General features: G+C 41.9%; 1 protein-coding gene across 1 annotated transcript in view; it reads left to right on the top strand.

The window, feature by feature from the left end:
* Positions 1 to 17,049, top strand: part of MROH9 (maestro heat like repeat family member 9) — a 93,572-nt gene that overhangs the window by 51,350 nt on the left and 25,173 nt on the right. Inside the window, exons 11-16 of the mRNA XM_032863006.1 lie at positions 1,912 to 2,066; positions 4,775 to 4,940; positions 6,044 to 6,186; positions 6,701 to 6,838; positions 8,509 to 8,629; positions 16,219 to 16,356. Coding sequence (XP_032718897.1) covers positions 1,912 to 2,066; positions 4,775 to 4,940; positions 6,044 to 6,186; positions 6,701 to 6,838; positions 8,509 to 8,629; positions 16,219 to 16,356 — 861 coding nt within the window. The remainder of the gene's footprint in view (positions 1 to 1,911; positions 2,067 to 4,774; positions 4,941 to 6,043; positions 6,187 to 6,700; positions 6,839 to 8,508; positions 8,630 to 16,218; positions 16,357 to 17,049) is intronic.

Below are 17,049 nucleotides of genomic sequence, written 5' to 3'. Positions count from 1 at the left end.
GGGGCTTGGGAGAGCCAGACTCACAGAGCTCCTCCCTGGGTGTGAAGACAGCTTGAGATTTTTCCCCTCCCGCCCCCGCAGCTCCTCTTCCTGCTCCTATGCGCTCTCTCTGTAAAACTAACTAAATAAAATGCTTTAAAAATAAAATAAAATCAGTTATAACGGAAAATTGTGCACAGTTAAAATTAGCCCTGAAAAATCCCTAAATTGCACATTTAGTATGTGGGCTTACAATCTCTAAGCAAATCTAACACGACAAATCTTGAGAATTAAAGCAGATCATGATTGCTATCCTGAGTGCACGGTAACATAGCTGGCTTGTTCTGGGTCATGCTGCAAGGAAAAGGGGGTGAGAAGAGCTCTAAACTCATTGTTCAAAGGTCTATGGAGAAGAGCAGTGTTTAGTGTCCCCCATTTCATGTTCACCTTGGAGCATATGCAGCTTGAGGAATGTCCTGCACTTTTAACACTTTGTTTATTCATTCATTTATTTTCTGCTTATTGCTTGGAGCAGGGGTTCTGCACAGGTAACTGACTGTGTATGAGACAACTGCAGTGAGATGTAAATTACCTCGACCAACATTTCAGCTTCTGATCTCTAAGGAATATTTTCAAAACAAAAAGTGAAGTTATCTTGTTGGGTGAAATCTGATGTTGAATTAACAGCCATTAATTTGAGACAAATTTCAGGTCTCGCTCGTAATCTCCTTCTTCAAGAATTAATAAAAAAGGGAAAAAATAAAATCGATGTAGGGCCTATGAATAGAATTTGCAGCATTATGTGACTCAGTGTTTACCATTCTGGGCCATTCTTTGAACACATAGTTCATCCAATCCGTATGTAAATTCAAGTCTTTTTTAATTGTCAGAAAGGTTTTCTGAAGTATACAGTTCCATTGTTATTCTGTTCCATTATTTTGACTTCCTTCTTAAAGGACTTGAATTATACATGTTTTCTTTTTCTGTTTGTTTGTTTTTGCTTTGCGGGTTTTTTAAATTATTTTTGTTAACATGTAATGTATTATTTGCCCCAGGGGTACAGGTCTGTGAATCGTCAGGTTTACACACTTCACAGCACTCACCATAGCACATACCTTCCCCATACTCCATACTCCCCTACCCCCAGCAACCCTCAGTTTGTTTTGTGAGATTAAGTATCTCTTATGGTTTTTCTCCCTCCCAATCCCATCTTGTTTCATTTTTTCCTTCCCTACATCCCAAACCCCTGCCCTGCTTCTCAAATTCCTCATATCAGGAAGATCCTATGATAATTGTCTTTCTCTGACTGACTTATTTTGCTCAGCATAATACCCTCTAGTTCCATCCACGTCGTTGCAAATGGCAAGATTTCATTTCTTTTGATGGCTGCATAGTATTCCATTGTGTATATATACCACATTTTCTTTCTTCATTCATCTGTGGATGGACATCTAGGTTCTTTCCATAGTTTAGCTATTATGGACATTGCTGCTATAAACATTGGGGTGCACGTGTCCCTTCAGATCACTACATTTATATCTTTAGGGTAAATACCCAGTAGTGTGATTGCTGGGTTGTAGGGTAGCTCTATTTTCAACTTTTTGAGGAACCTCCATGTTGTTTTTTATACATGTTTTCTATACTAAGCTTATATATCTTAAATAAGGAAGTCTACCTTCCCCCAAATAAACTTTTAAAAAATGGGTATTTTCCCACTGTCAATAAATGCATAGGCTTATTTCTCATCCCAATAAATGTTTTACATTGTGTAGTCACACACATAAATATGCTTCCCTCTAGTGCTTATTTGTGCATTAATTGCTGTCTTGGCCATTCTGAGAAGGACTGAATTCTTACATCCAAGCAATGCCTCGCTTTAGAGGTGGCCATGGAAAAAGAGGCTCTTGTTGACCTTTTAAATTGCTTTTCCAGGTGTCTAAGATTGTGGACACCATCTATAAGCAACTGCGTGAGAATCCTTCTCACGTTATGAAGCACACAATGTTGCGGGTCGTCACCTTGTTAACACGCACCTCACCGAAGAAGGTTGTCTTCCAACTTATGGATTACCCAGTCCCGGCAGACAAGTAAGTCTCCCTCACCCCTTCTACAGGGGTTTGTTCATAGCCTCCAGAATCCGACAGAGCTGACAAGTCAGGCCTGGCTTCTTTTTGTCTGAAAAAGAGTATCTGTTTTTACATCGCCTAGAATGACCATAAAATGTAAAAAGGATCATGCGCTTTGTTCCTATTCTCATACAATACCTACCCACGTTAAACACCATCAACAAATGGTTGTTGTCACTGTTGTTTATCTGAGGCTTTAAATTGTGTTCTGCTGCCTAACCCATAGGAACCAACCTCTCCTCACAGTGATGATGGGTTTTTACCATAAGTGATTACATTTATAGGGCTTTTCACCCCTCATTTATGATGAACAGATGTAAGGTACTTCCACCCACCAACAAAGTAATGAAACATTAAAAGTAGCTGTTCCTTAGCTATTTATCTGAAATTCGTGATTGAGGATCACAGAAAATATATTTTTTTAAAATATTTTATTTATTTATTTGACAGAGATCACAAGTAGGCAGAGAGGCAGGCAGAGAGAGAGGAGGAAGCAGGCTCTCCACTGAGCAGAAAGCCCGATGTGGGGCTTGATCCCAGGACTCTGGGATCATGACCTGAGCTGAAGGCAGAGGCTTAACCCACTGAGCCACCCAGGCGCCCCTCGGATCACAGAAAATATTAAGGAGAAAAGAATACCAGCGTATGAGCCTCACTCACAGCAGAAGAAAGTAGTAAATGACATCACCCCATTCCTATCATCTGTACCTTGAGAAGGAAAGTAATACTTCTTTACTACTAACCATACACAAGGCAGGAAGTTACATTATGGAAAGGATTCAGGCTTCCGAAACAAATGGGTCTGAATTCCTTCCCAGCCACTTAAGTTTCTAAACTCCTTGATCCTCAATTCATCTGTGAGATGAGAAAAATTCTTTATCTATACAGCAATTATATGGGTTAGAAGAGTTAACTTCCATGAAAGGGCATCAAAGTCCACAAAATGCTAAACCAATTATACGACTGACTTTTCTCCCCCCCTAACTGAAAGCTTATATTTATTTGGGAAGCTCATAAGTACAAAGTATTTTACTACTGAGAAGACGTCTGGAAATTAAAAATCTTCGTTAAGGGGACGCCTGGGTGGCTCAGTTGGTTAAGCGGCTGCCTTCGGCTCAGGTCATGATCCCAGTGTCCTGGGATCGAGTCCCACATTGGGCTCCTTGCTCAGCAGGGAACCTGCTTCTCCCTCTGCCTCTGCCTGCCTCTCTGTCTGCCTGTGCTCGCTCGCTCTCTCTCCCTCTGTCCCTGACAAATAAATAAATAAAATCTTAAAAAAAAAAAATCTTCTTAAGACTCAGTGTCTTCTCATTCAGGAAGTAAGAAACCACTGCATGCAATATATTACCAGCCTTCAAACATTTTGTTGAGAAGGAATAGCCCAACATTGATAAAAGTTGCCAGTGACTCCACACGAACAATAAGAAATGAGGAGGTACAGAGAGAAAGCATAATTAGAGTTAGGTGAGTTTAATTAAAATGGTCACCAGCAGATCTTGTGCACCAGTAGGTGAGGATTGAGGTAGAAAGGACTAGGATTTGGAGCTAAGCTAAATCAGAGAAAGAGAATGCCTGGTCACCTGGAAGGTACGATCTAGAGGTAAGGGAATGATACGGGGCATGTGAGATTGGATGTCCATGTGGTTCTAAGCAAAGTTCTAAAGCTGAGCCCAGAAGGCAGGAGCCATGGAATAATGCGTTCTAAAAAGCTGGTATGTCTGTGCTCTGTAGGACCAGGCCTCCCTATTAGGAACCTAAATGCAGAGAGACGATAAAATGAGGTTCAGAGCCCAGCATGAATTGATAAGGGATCAGGAATATGCCCACACAGATGTGTGTAGCAGTTTTTAAGATAAGCAATAATAAAATCTTGAATGGCCAGGCATGTAGAAAGGAGCTAGGGGACTGGGAGTTGAGAAGCCAGGGTTCTAGTGCGTGACACCTGTGTCGCTAATTAAATGTGTGACATTTCACAAAAGGGCCCAGTCCTCTGAGCTCAATTTAAATTTCCTTTTCTGGGGCGCCTGGGTGGCTCAGTGGGTTGAAGCCTCTGCCTTCAGCTCAGGTCGTGATCCCAGGGTCCTGGGGTCGAGCCCCGCATCGGGCTCTCTGCTCAGCGGGGAGCCTACTTCTCCCTCTCTGCCTGCCTCTCTGCCTACTTGCGATCTCTGTCAAATAAATAAAATTTTTTAAAAATTCCCTTTTCTAATTTTTAAATTTATATAGTTAGGTTTTTTGCTTAGTATTTCTATTTATTTGGTTTTTTAAGTTGATATATTTATTTATATTAATTTGTATTTTTATACCAGTTTCTAAATATTCCATTATTCCTGGATAAACAAGATCACAAGGTGGGGGAACCAGAGCATGGAATGGAGAAAGCTTATCAGTTCTTGGCATTGACTGGCCAGACGTTTAGATGTGCTAGGAAGTGAACTTGCAGACTGTTTTCTGTTAGAATCTCACTGAAATCCTTCCTGCGTTTTCAAGGACAAGAGATTAATGGGATCATTTGGAAGTGAGCGTATCAATTTGGTTTCGACTTGCCTGCAATTTCTTTGCTATAAAACATGTAAACCCAACACTTTTCCTGATTCGTGACACAGGATTACGTAGGAAATGAACAGCCTGGCTCTCACTGTGGTGGGGCGGGTGGGGCTGTTTTGCAGCACTTTGATCCTGATGTGGCACGCGGCAGGTTCCGAGTCGAGCGTGGCCCCGCACGTGCTGAAGACAATCTTGTTGATACTGAAAGGAAAGCCTGGAGAAATGCAGGATAGCCTCAAGGAAAGAAGGCGGTTCTCTCTTGACACGACTAATATGATGCCTGTAGCGGTAAGTGACACCGGGAGTGCGGCTTTGTCCTGGTATTTCTCCGACCGCGAAAATCCCCGTCTGCCCACAGGCTCCGTCGTACTTCGGGACACTGTCCTGCTTTCATTCATTCATCCATCCATCCAACATGCACTTATTGAGTGCCAACTATATGCCACATCCTCATCAGGAAGCTTACATTCTGGTAAAAAAACGTAGACAATGAATGAAAAAGTGTGTCATGTGTCAGACGATACTTAGCTGGGAAGAGACATCAAGTGATGTGGGGAAAAGAAAGGGCCAGGGTGGGCTTCGGAAGGTCGGTCAGGGGGGGCGGCTCTGTGGAGGCAAGGCCCAGTCAGAGAGTGAAGGAGGGGATCCCTGCAACTCTCCAGGCAGGCGATCTCTAGGCAGAAAGAGGGACGAAAGCTCCGTAGTGACGAGAACTCGCCTGGAACATCAGCGGCCGCAGAGAAACCAGGAGAGAAGGGAGCAAAGGTGAAGGTCGGAGATGGCGTCAGAGAAACGCCACCCACTAGACCACACAGACTTTTCTAGGCATACGAAGGCCCGGCGCCGTTTGTGCCCACCATCTCTCATCTCCCGGGGAGTAAAATCGGCCCTCGCGGGAGTAAGGTCCAGTCTTACTGGACACGGTGCGGGCGAAACGGGTGCTGCTCCACAGGCGCGAGGGCAGGTGGTTCCTGGACGTGGCGGACGGCCACGGACGCGGGTTCATTGGCCGAAAGGCGGTTAGTGGCCTGGCCTGCCTCCTCGGCAATATCTCAGCGCCTGGGAGGTTCAAGCACAGGGAGGGCCTGGGTTACCGGTAGGACCCTTCTTCATGGCCGCAGATGAAGCGGACCCTGGGATGTTGCCGTCCTTGGGAAGCACCTTGCTTCCCGCCGCTTTGGCAGCCAAGCGGTCGTGGGCGGGCTTCGGGCGCTCCGGGAACACCGGGCACCGCTCCTGGCTCAAAAGGGGCCTCGTGGCGGTTAGAGGAGCAATGAACACCCGTGCGCGGGCTTCCCTCAAGGTCGGGCAGGCTGTGCTTCCTGCCCCCTCACTACGGCCGGCGCGGACGCGGGACGCTCGGTCCTTGACTCCTTTCTCCTTCCCTTTAGGCCTCGCAGGCCCTGTGCGCGCTGCTGCCCGTCGGCTCGTACAGGAAAGCGGTGGCGCAGGTGTTCCCGCAGCTGCTGATGGCCCTCATGCTTCAGCTCTGCTACAGCAGGGACCTGCGGCTCAGGACCGGGAGCAGCACGCTGTGAGCGCGCGTGGCTCCTTCCCGACGCAGCAGGAGACGCCTCCAGCTGCGGACTCCGCGGCCCCTCGGGTCCACGGGGAGCTCCTTACCGCGCAGGGTTTTCACTTACCAGTGATCTTCCCCCGAGGGGTCGAGGCCCTCAGAATCCCTCCGTCCGGGGCGCTGGCCGGGCCCTCCCCAGCGAGAGCGGAGCGCGGCGCGGCTGCGGGGCGGGCGGTCCCGCGGGGGTGGGGGCGGCTTCCCGCAAACTGTCCCGTCGTTTAACACGGTTCGCTCATGAGCCGTCGCGCTGGCAACCCCGCGCCACGACCCCACACGCCACCGTTTCAGGCGAACCCCAAGCCCCTTGCGCCGTCGGTCAGGGAAGAGGACGGGCAGGGAAAGCGGTTGCCCTTGGACACAGGCCCCTTCCCAACGCCAGCGTCCCGCCCGGACGCCATGCCAAGGCGGGTCACAGGTACTGGGTTCCACGAAGGCCACTGCCAAGTGGTGACTCTCTTCTCTGGGGCCTTAGCTACGCCCAGGACGCCCTGAGGGTGCTGCTGACCTGCTCCGGGCTGCAGCAGGTGGACGTCGCCCTGAAGAGGAAGAACTGCTGGAGCCGGTTCAGCCACGCGCCCGTCCACCACCACGCGGTCTACCTCGTCGCCAAGTAAGACAGGGGCCCGGCCAGGTGCTGCTCTCTACCCCCTTCTCCAGCTGAGCCACGTGTGAGCACAGCCCGCGTCCACGCCGACTTCCCCCTCCCCTAACGCTCTGAATTGCCCTGATTTCTACGTATTCCCTTATTTTAGGGGCTTGTGACTTATTGGCGTAGTTTTCTCTTTCCCGGTCCTCCCACTTGATGATACAGACATCCCGTTATCCTCCCTCCAAAGAATAGGTTCCCCTTTCAGCTGTGGAGAACCAGAGGTAAATGTGCTTTTTCTCCTCCCCTGCTGTTAGCGGATCCCAGCTTCGTAGGCATCAGACAGTCACAGATGTGCTCCCACTGTAAAGGGGTTCAGTAAAAATCTGTTCTCAATGAGACAAACAAATTTGGAAAGTACAATGAAGGAGAGCTTTTATTTTTCTTGTAATAGAAAAGATTGCGAGTTTTTTCTCCCCTAGTTAGCTCCTTACTGAATAGCAAGTTTCTGATTACAGGGATCAGATTTTCTGATCAAGAATCAAGACGTGGGGGCGCCTGGGTGGCTCAGTCGGTTAAGAGTCTGCCTTCGGCTCAGGTCATGATCCCAGGGTCCTGGGATCAAGCCCCGCATTGGGCTCTCTGCTCAGTGGAGAGCCTGCTTCTCCCTCTCGCTCTGCCTGCTGCTCTGCCTACTTGTGCTCTCTCTCTCTGTCAAATAAATAAATAAAATCTTTAAAAAAAAAAAAAAGAAGAAGAAGATTTGACAAGATAATAGACCATTTAAAGTTGTAACCAACCCAGAAAGTAGAGTCTATATGGTCTCTGGGTCCTTCATGTGTTTCAAGTGGCATTTTATTTACACACAGATTCCAGGAACATATGTGGCCACGAGTTAAGTGTCAAAATGTCCTTAGTATCTTTGGATCTTCTTCCTTAAAGTGTGGTCCCCAGACCAGCAGCAACAGCACCCCCTAGAAGTTTAAAATAGAAGAATCTCATGGCCCACTCCAGTCCCACTGAATCAAAATCTGCACTTTAGCAAGATTCCTGGGTAATTTGTATATTTATTAAAGATCAAGAAGCACTGGTTTAAAATGCCAACCTGGAGTCCTAAAGTAAAACCTGTCACATCCACTTTCACGGTCCTGCCACATCTGGTCCAGGCCGGAGTGTCAGGACAACTGTGAGCCTGGCCACTGCCCAGAAGGGCTTTTGTGAATCAGGACCCACCACTTCTCCGGAGTGAAGCAGGGTAGTCCCAAACTCTCTTCTTCATTACACCACTTAAAGGAAAGACTTGGTCTAAAACCTTGACGAAGACCTATTCAGGCATCCTGGATTGCCAAGACATTTATTTTGCACTATTTTCTGTCCTTTCGGTCAGGCAGGAGCCTGTCGTGTTGCAGGACCCTCCGCTGTGGGGCTCAGCGGGGGAGAGACGGGAAAGAGGAGTGATGTTAACGAATGAGACACTGTCCGTGATCCAGCTGTCTGTAATTCCCTGGAGTCTGTGTAGAATTCAGGAAGGGGTCCAGTTTACCTCGGATTAGGAGATATTAGAAAATATCTTTCTTTTTCATCTGGGAGGTAAAATATGAGAATAATGCTTCTCTCTTTCCTACCATTAGCCATGGCTGATGCAGGAAGACTCTCCTCTCTTTGCTAACTCGGTGCCTTACTCTCCATGACAGAACTCTCAGTGAATACAACTTCCCACAGTTTCCAGAGACCTTGCATTATCTCTACAAGCTCTCGGTGGAAGATCCTAGACAGTCAGAAGACAGTATCATCACAGTAATATTCCTCACTGAAGTAAGTTTCATTAGATGACTGCGAACAGCCAGGTTCTCATTCCTTATCCAAACTTAAGTCAACCCTCCAATCTTTTTATCTCCCTCTCTGAATATTAATTCTTACCCAGAGTTAAGACAATGACAGATAACTTTTGTCATGTCTTTCAGAAATGTGATTTGCACAAACACTAACTATTTCTGTAGTACCGGTTCACACATCTCTACAGGCTTGTTAAACTACATCAAAAACTAGTGAAGTGCTATATGCTGGCTAATTGAACATAATAAAAAATTTTTTTTAATTAAAAACACTGTAGACCAAGGAATATTTAAAGTATGCTCAAAGTTTACTTGAAGATAGTAGATAATACCTGAGATCTGAATGATACTTCAGACTATCTAGGAGGAAGAAAAAGAAATGGTCCAAATAACTAAGTAAAATGAAAATATAGAATATATTAATATTTATATTAATATTACACCACAGATTGTAATGCTATACTAGAGTTGAGCAAATTGAGAAAGTCCTTTTGCTTAAAAAAGGCATGTAGAAAGTTCTAGAAGTTGAAATTCTCTGAGTCAACTATTAATTTTTCCATAGAGGTAATACATAATAAGGTACTAACCAAAGGTGTCATGCCAAATAGTCTCAAAAGTCTGACATAATTTCAAGCCTCATAGTCAGCAAAACAGGTAATAAACTGTAAAAGACATACCCATACACGACACTATCTACTTCTAAGGTTTCCAGAAAGACACATGATCCGTTTAACTGAACATTGCACTAGAAAATCAGTAATGCTGCCAAACTTGCTTTAATCCATTTGAATCTCTCATGATTTTGATTATGTGACTCATTATTTTCATTGTATCACCCTTTTAAGTATGTTCAGACATTAAGTAGACCTAAATATGACATACATGATTGCTCCCACAAAATGCCATATTCAAAAGAAATTTACAAACAATATGAGATTTATATGAGCATTATTAATGTGACAGATGATGTTTAATGAGCCCTAATGGCCTCTCTCATCATGAATGTGGTGCTTACTCCTTTTGGAGAGTGGTAAACCTGTCCTAGGAACCAAGCAATGACGAGTGGCCTCACCATGACGTCACTTGGCCTTTAGCTGTTCTGAGCACACAATCTGCATGTTTTACCTTAGCTTAGTCTCGTTAGCCGCCAGTATTTAACATACCATTTATTTATATATTGTTGCTAATTTTCTACCGACATAAGTAACGAGAGTTTACATCTTCGTGCCTAAGTCTTCTTCCTTTCAGGATTCTAGATTACTTCCTTCTAGTAGATTCCATGAATCTGAAAGAAAAATTAACCAGTATAAACATTCTCAAGGGTAAGGATTTTTATGGCCAGACTGATTTCCAGCAAGCAGGATCAACCAGCACTCCCCGCATGGTTCGCTTACCCCACTGCACTCTTGCCACTCTTTTTTTTTTTTTTTTAAAGATTTATTTATTTGATAGAGACACAGTGAGAGAGGGAACACAAGCAGGGGGAGTGGGAGAGAGAGAAGCAGGCTTCCAACTCAGCCTGATGTGGGGCTCGATCCCAGGACCCTGGGATCATGACCCGAGCTGAAGGCAGATGCTTAGCAACTGAGCCACCCAGGTATCCCCACACTCTTGCCACTCTTGATGAGCTTTCCAAGTTGAGACGTAAAGGTGGTGTCTTGTGGGGGATTTGATTTGTCCTCAATTTTAAAATTTTAGAGAGGTTGAACATTTCAAAAATATAACTATTCATAAATTAAATTTCCATAATCTGAACAACCCGATCTCTTCTGTGCCCTTTTGCTTATGACAGTCTTAGTGTTTTTCTCAATGAATTCTATGATTCTCTGTCTCTCTCTCTCTCACACACACACCCACAGAATTTTGTGAAGGATATTAAATGTGTTATGCATTTGATTATCGAGAATCAGTACCTAGTAGGTTGTTTGCCTTTTATTTTTGCTTATGGAATATGATTTCTTTCATAAAAATTAAGCATTAAAAAAATCTACTGTGGCCAAAGAGTTGATATTCATGTATAATTTGTTCACTTTATACATTTTTATGTAAATTTTTACATGCAATGTTGTTTCCCATGAAGTTAATATAATGTTCTACGAGGTACACCATAGTCTTTCACTAAAACGAAAGTTTTCACTAAATAATTAACTTCCTATCCCAGCATCATGTAATTAATAAGCCTTAAATTCACTCCTCACTGGTGCCACTACCTTTGTGAAATCCATTACTAATTTCATAGACATACAACAGACACACACCCACATTAGGGTCTGCCCTGGGTAACACTGTTAAGGTCCATTCATTTTCTCATTGCTGTGCAAGGATCACACTGGAATTAGGGAAGCTTGCAATTAAATTTTAATGTCTTGCAAAGCAACTTTCTGTCAACTCCCTTCAAAATGTCTTTAGTCTTTCCAATGTATTTATCTTTCAAGTCACAGGTTAAAATAATTTTGCTAGGTTTAAAAGAAAAAAAAACTTTCACTGAAACTATGATTGCAGTTAAATTAAAGCTATGAGCTTCTTGGGAATATTTGGTATTTTTATAATTTTGCTTTTTTAAATTCAATATTTTGTCATATTCATATAAATCTTATGTATCAATTTTGGAAAGATTAAGTAGTTTATATTATTTTAAATTAGTGCAAATGTGGCCTTTTTTTGGTTCTTGAATTTATCTTTATTAAATGTGATTTGGGGTATAGATTTTTGTGTTTGTTTTGTATCTTGAGATAGCCGTCACATAATATTATAGTAGTTTTAGGTGTACAGCATATTGATTCGACAACTCTCTACATTACGCTGTGCTCATGAGTGTAGCCGCCATCTGTCACCATGCAACACTCTTACAATACCCTTGCCTATATTCCCACTGCAGTGCCTTTATTCTCATGACTTACTCATTCCATAACCAGAAGCCTGTATCACTCACTTTCCTTTATCCATTTTGCCCAACCCTCTACCTCTCTTCTTTCTGACAACCATCAGTTTTCTGCATTTAGGAATCTGATTCTGCTTTTTGTCTGTTTATTCATTTTTTTTTTTTTTTAGATTTTACATATGAGTGAAAATATGGTATTTGTCTTTCTCTGTCTGACTTATTTCACTGGGCATTAGACCCTCTCAGTCCGTCCATGTTTTGTAAATGGCAAGATCTCATCATTTTATAGTTGAGTAATATTCCACTGTTTATACATATCACATCCTGTTTACCTTTTCATCTCTGCATGGGCACTTGGGCTACTTCCTTAACTCGGCCCTTGTAAATAATGCTGCTATAAATAGGGGTGCATGGATTGTTGGTGGGAATGCAAGCTGGTGCAGCCACCCTGGAAAACAGTATGGAGGTTCCTCAAAGAGTTGAAACTAGAGTTACCCTCTGACCCAGCAATTGCACTACTAAGGATTTACCCTAAAGATAAAAATGTAGTGATCCCAAGGGGCACCTGCACCCCAATGTTTATAGCAGCAATGTCCACAATAGCCAAACTATGGAAGGAGCCCAGATGTCCATCGACAGATGAGTGGATAAAGAATATGTGGTACATAAATACAATGGAACACTATGCAGCTATCAAAAGAAATGAAATCTTGCCATTTACAAAGACATGGATGGAACTGAAGGGTATTATGCTGAGTGAAATAAGTGAATCAGAGAGAGACTCTTATATGATCTCATATGTGGAGTTTAAGAGAGGAAAAAATAAAACAAGAAAAAATCATAGAGGGAGACAAACCATAAAACTCCTAATCTCAGGAGACAAACTGAGGGTTACTGGAGGGGAGGGGGAAAAGGGATGGGGGAACAGGGTGATGGGCATTAAGGAGGACATGTGATGTCATGAGCACTGGGTATCATAGAAGACTAATGAATCACTGACCTCTACAGCTAAAACTAATAATACATTATATGTTAATTAATTGAGTTTAAATTTAAAAAATGAATTTGTGTTTTTGTTTTCTTTGGGAAAATGCCCAGTAGTGGAATTATTGGGTCATAGGGTATTTTTATTTTTAATTTTTTGAGGAACCTCCATACTGTTTTCCCAGATAATGGCTTTTTCATTCAATTTTCAAGCTCATTATTGTTGGACATTCAGGAAAATTAGTTAAGCTGTATTATCTTAAATTCAGCTACTTTATTGTATATAATAATATTTTGGTTAATTCTCTTGGGTTTTCTAGGTATATGATCCTGATGTGTGAAAAATAAAAATAACATATTGTTATCTCTGGTCAAATTATTTTCATGAATTATGTGTTTTGCCTTGGCCTTTAAAGTTCCATTTTGTGAATAATCTGATCTCTCCTTTGCCTGTTTACCTAATATGATCTTAGTATTTTTTCCAGTGAACTGTATGATTCTCTGTCTCTCTCTCCCTCAAATACACACACACACACACACACACACACACACACACACATTTGCAAAGGATATCAAGTATCTTATAAACATAGAGCTTTGACTATATACATCCTTAGTGAGATATATCCTAAGGACCAAAAAAATCTATAAAAAAAATACTGACTTTTACTTAGGAGTTTTATGAATATTGTAAGGTGATGATATAATTTTAAGACTATGGTATGCATTCATACAGCAGAAAGCAAATAAGCAAATAAATATATTAACACTATTGGCACAAAGTTTTTCCAGGTAAGAAAAAGATGAAGCAAACATAAAAGCATTAAAAGTTAACATAAACTCTGTTATGTTAGATTTGAATTGAATACATCAACATTGTCAAAATAAACCCATGACTTAAAAAAAAAAAAAAGAAGAAGAAGAACTCTTAGTTTCAAGTAAAGGCCAAGAAGACATGATATTCCAATAACAATGTGTACATTCTAGTACACATTTATAATGGTTACCAAATATCATTACTCAGTAAAAGGAACCTTGTCTCCTTGAAGAAATGGTTGATTTCAGGGGCAAGAAAAATGAAAGATAAGCCTGGGACATCTAGTTTTTCTACAAGCAAAGAAGTGTTCAAAGATAGATACATCATGTCAAAAGGACACAAAAGCCAACTTGAAAGGGCTGGCCAAATTTAGCATCAAAAGAAGGAGTAACTGCAAATAATTGTAATATATTGGGAAAAAAATTTAAATGCTTGAGTCCTTGGAGGGACTCAAACCTGGAATGCTAGAAGAGAGAAACAGAGAGACGGATGCCAGCCAGTAAATGTAGAGGGAACGCTAGACGTGGAAAATTACCACTTTGCAAGCCCCAGTGTGATAACTAAAGAAAGAAAAAAATTACCAATGAATTTGAAAACTTTTAAGTGAAAGATTGTTGGAGAATATTCACATAGTACCAAATTATCACCCACAGATTAGTTACTAGTTGTAAATAGAAAATATGCCTTTATGTTTTGGTGTGTGATCACTCAGAAAGAGCTAACCTTGGTAACATTTGGAAATAACACATCAATAGCCATCAGTCTTCCATTGTTCCTAATCGATTTCAATTCTCTAATTTTCTTTGCCTCATGACTGGGACAAAGCCTGCAATATAGAAAAGCTGTCCCAAAACATCCTGGTGCCATTGACACAGAGAGTATCCAATATCCTGTGAAGGTTTTAATCTATTTCACACCCTTTTTCTCACTTCTCATTTTATGTTTACTTTTTGTATTATATTGGTCACATTGGTTTATTTGAATGTTTTTTTCTAGTACAGGCATTAGATTGACTAATTCCACTGTTTTTCTGTTTCCCAATTCCATAACCTCTGCTTCTACCTTTATTATTTTCTTACACTAATTTTCTTTAGCTCAATCTCATTTTTGTGATATTTCATGTCTCATAATTTCAGGAAATAAATAATTCATTCATTTTTAACATTTTTTTTAAGCAAAGTGAAGTTAGGCCTTTCCTTCCAACCACAGGGAAACATTTTATTTTTGTTGCTTTATTGTTTTTGCAGTAATCTTTGTTGTATGTTTGATTTCCTCTCTGGTTTATAATTTTGACCCACAAAATAGAGGAGAGTTCTCTTAAATTTTCAAGTGCTTATAGGCTTTTTTTTCCACTTAAACTTTCTTCTTGGTTTCTTCTTTTATTATACACATCATGATTTTTTAAAGGTGCTTTTTAAATGATTTGCTTTAGGGAAGTTATTGATTTTTTGGATCTGATAATTAATTTTTGTGAAAGTTGTTTGGAAATTGAGAAGAATATATGATCTGCCCTTCCCTCTCACTGTTGGCTCTCTTCTTCTCTATTATTCTGTGTACTTGACCTGTCTTAATAATATTTTAAATTCCTGACATTTTTTCCCTAAACTGTCATTTGTGTTTCTAAGATATTTTAAAATATGTATATTTTGGCTGCTAGTTACTAGATGCATAAAACCTCATGGTAATCATATCTTCATTTTGGGTATTAGCTGTTTAAGATGAAAACTCCATAACCTAGCCTCCGCATCCCGAGTCTCCTGCCCTGCCTGTCCGCCAGCCTCACTACCCTCCAATCTTCTCATCCCTTCCCATCCTATAACTCTGGCCTTCCTTCTAGTGTTCAAACACACCCTGCTCATCTACCACAGGGCCTTTGAACATGGCTTACCCTCCTTGGGGAGATCTTCCCTAAACAATTTATCTAGATAATGCCAACTCTGCTTTCAAGTCCAAATCTAAATATCTTTTCATTCTAACTCAGTCTACAACTTCACAGTCTAAATTCAGTTCTGCTTTAGATGTTTTTGTGGTAACTTATAGCTTTTCTTCCTAGTACTGATCACAATTAGCAACTCTGTTTTCATCAGAATAGTGTAGTATAAAATTATTGTACAGTATCAGTCTCTCTTGCTAGTCTATAAGCCCCACAAGGTCATGGATGGAGACTGTTTTGCTCACTACTGTGTTCCCACTTACTAGCATAATGTCTGGCCCATAGTAGGCACAGCCTCCTAGCACACATAAGCATTCACTGTCAAGGAACTCACTACCTAACTATAATCTGGACAGGGAGGTAATTTAAATTGAGTCACTAAGTTGCCAGCAATGGAGAGAAAAAAAATTTAATGCATATATTTAACTCCTAACAACATGGGAGTCGGGATGCTGAACCCCATACCATCCAAAATCCACATACAACTTTTGACTCCCCAAAAACCTAACTACTAATAACATAAATGGTCAATCAACACATATTCTGTATGCTGTATGTATTACATACCATATTCTTACAATAAAGGAAGCTAGAGAAAAGACAATGTTGTTTTAAAAAATTATGAAGAAGAGGAATACATTCACAACATTGTGCTGTAAAAAACCTGTATCTAAGGGGACCCACACAGTTCAAACCTGTGTTGTCAAGGGTCAACTGTAGATACGTACAAAAATATATATGCGTGTGTTTCCTACTATGACTGTTTCCTTCTGCTTCCAGAGAACACAGAAACTATGAACACAGAAATATGTGTGGGGATATGTGTAAGTATCTGGAGTTTTAGGGAAACTTGTGCTTCCATTTTACTGAGAATGTCTCCATTTTTATCACTGACTCAGAAAACATGAATTAGCCTTTACTCTGCTTATGAACGTACCAACTGTTTTCTTTCAGATCCTAAATAATTTCTTCAAGGACCCATTCCCAGAAGAATTTTTGGTTCTCTTCAGAAACTGGGTCAATGACGCCAATCCCGCGGTTAGCAAGCTGAGCCTTCAGAAAATCGCCAGCATGGCGCCAGTTATCAATGAGGCACGTGAGTGTGTGGTCTGTGAACGCCACCGCCATCACAGTCTAGGGCTTCCCCCTGCTCAGGACCCTTCCTGATCACACACTGCTACGTCTCCGTTTCTGTAGACTAACACGATTTCAAAGCCTGGGTTGAATGGAGGCAGTGTGGTAAGTAGACTCGGGAGCTTAATCACCCTGTTTCTGTTTTTCCTGGAAAATCATTCATGGCCCTTGGAATGGACCAACATTGTCCTACACAAACTCTTGGAGTCTATGCCACACTCACGGAAGTTCATTTCCCCTCCAACCTACACACCTGCCACCACTCTGACTCCGATCCCAGAGCACTCACTCGAGCTTCTTCTTGCGCTCAGCACACTCCTCCTTACCCGTACACATTCACTTTTGTCTGTTTCTCAACTCAGGTTGAATTCTGCTGAATATTCGGACCTGGCAGGTGCATTCTTCTCAGAGCCATGCCCGCCATGAGCCCTTGCTTACACGATACTTTACACTAAGAGTTCTCTGTATGTGCTGTTTGAACCAGCAGTATCAGCAACCCCCCCAGAAACTGGTATAAATATGAATTGTCAGGCCTGCCCCAGAACTGGGGACTCAGAAGTCATGGAGGTGGGGCCAAGCTGTGCTTCTGAAAGTCCTCCAGGGGTTCGTAATAACTTAAACTTGAGAGCCACGGTCTTACATTCTTTCCTA

Source organism: Lontra canadensis, unplaced genomic scaffold, assembly GCF_010015895.1.
Source record: "Lontra canadensis isolate GAN:19392208 unplaced genomic scaffold, GSC_riverotter_1.0 scaffold24, whole genome shotgun sequence".
Lineage (NCBI taxonomy): Eukaryota > Metazoa > Chordata > Mammalia > Carnivora > Mustelidae > Lontra > Lontra canadensis.
Note: the sequence above shows the minus strand (reverse complement) of the source record. Positions and strands in the feature narration are given on the sequence as shown.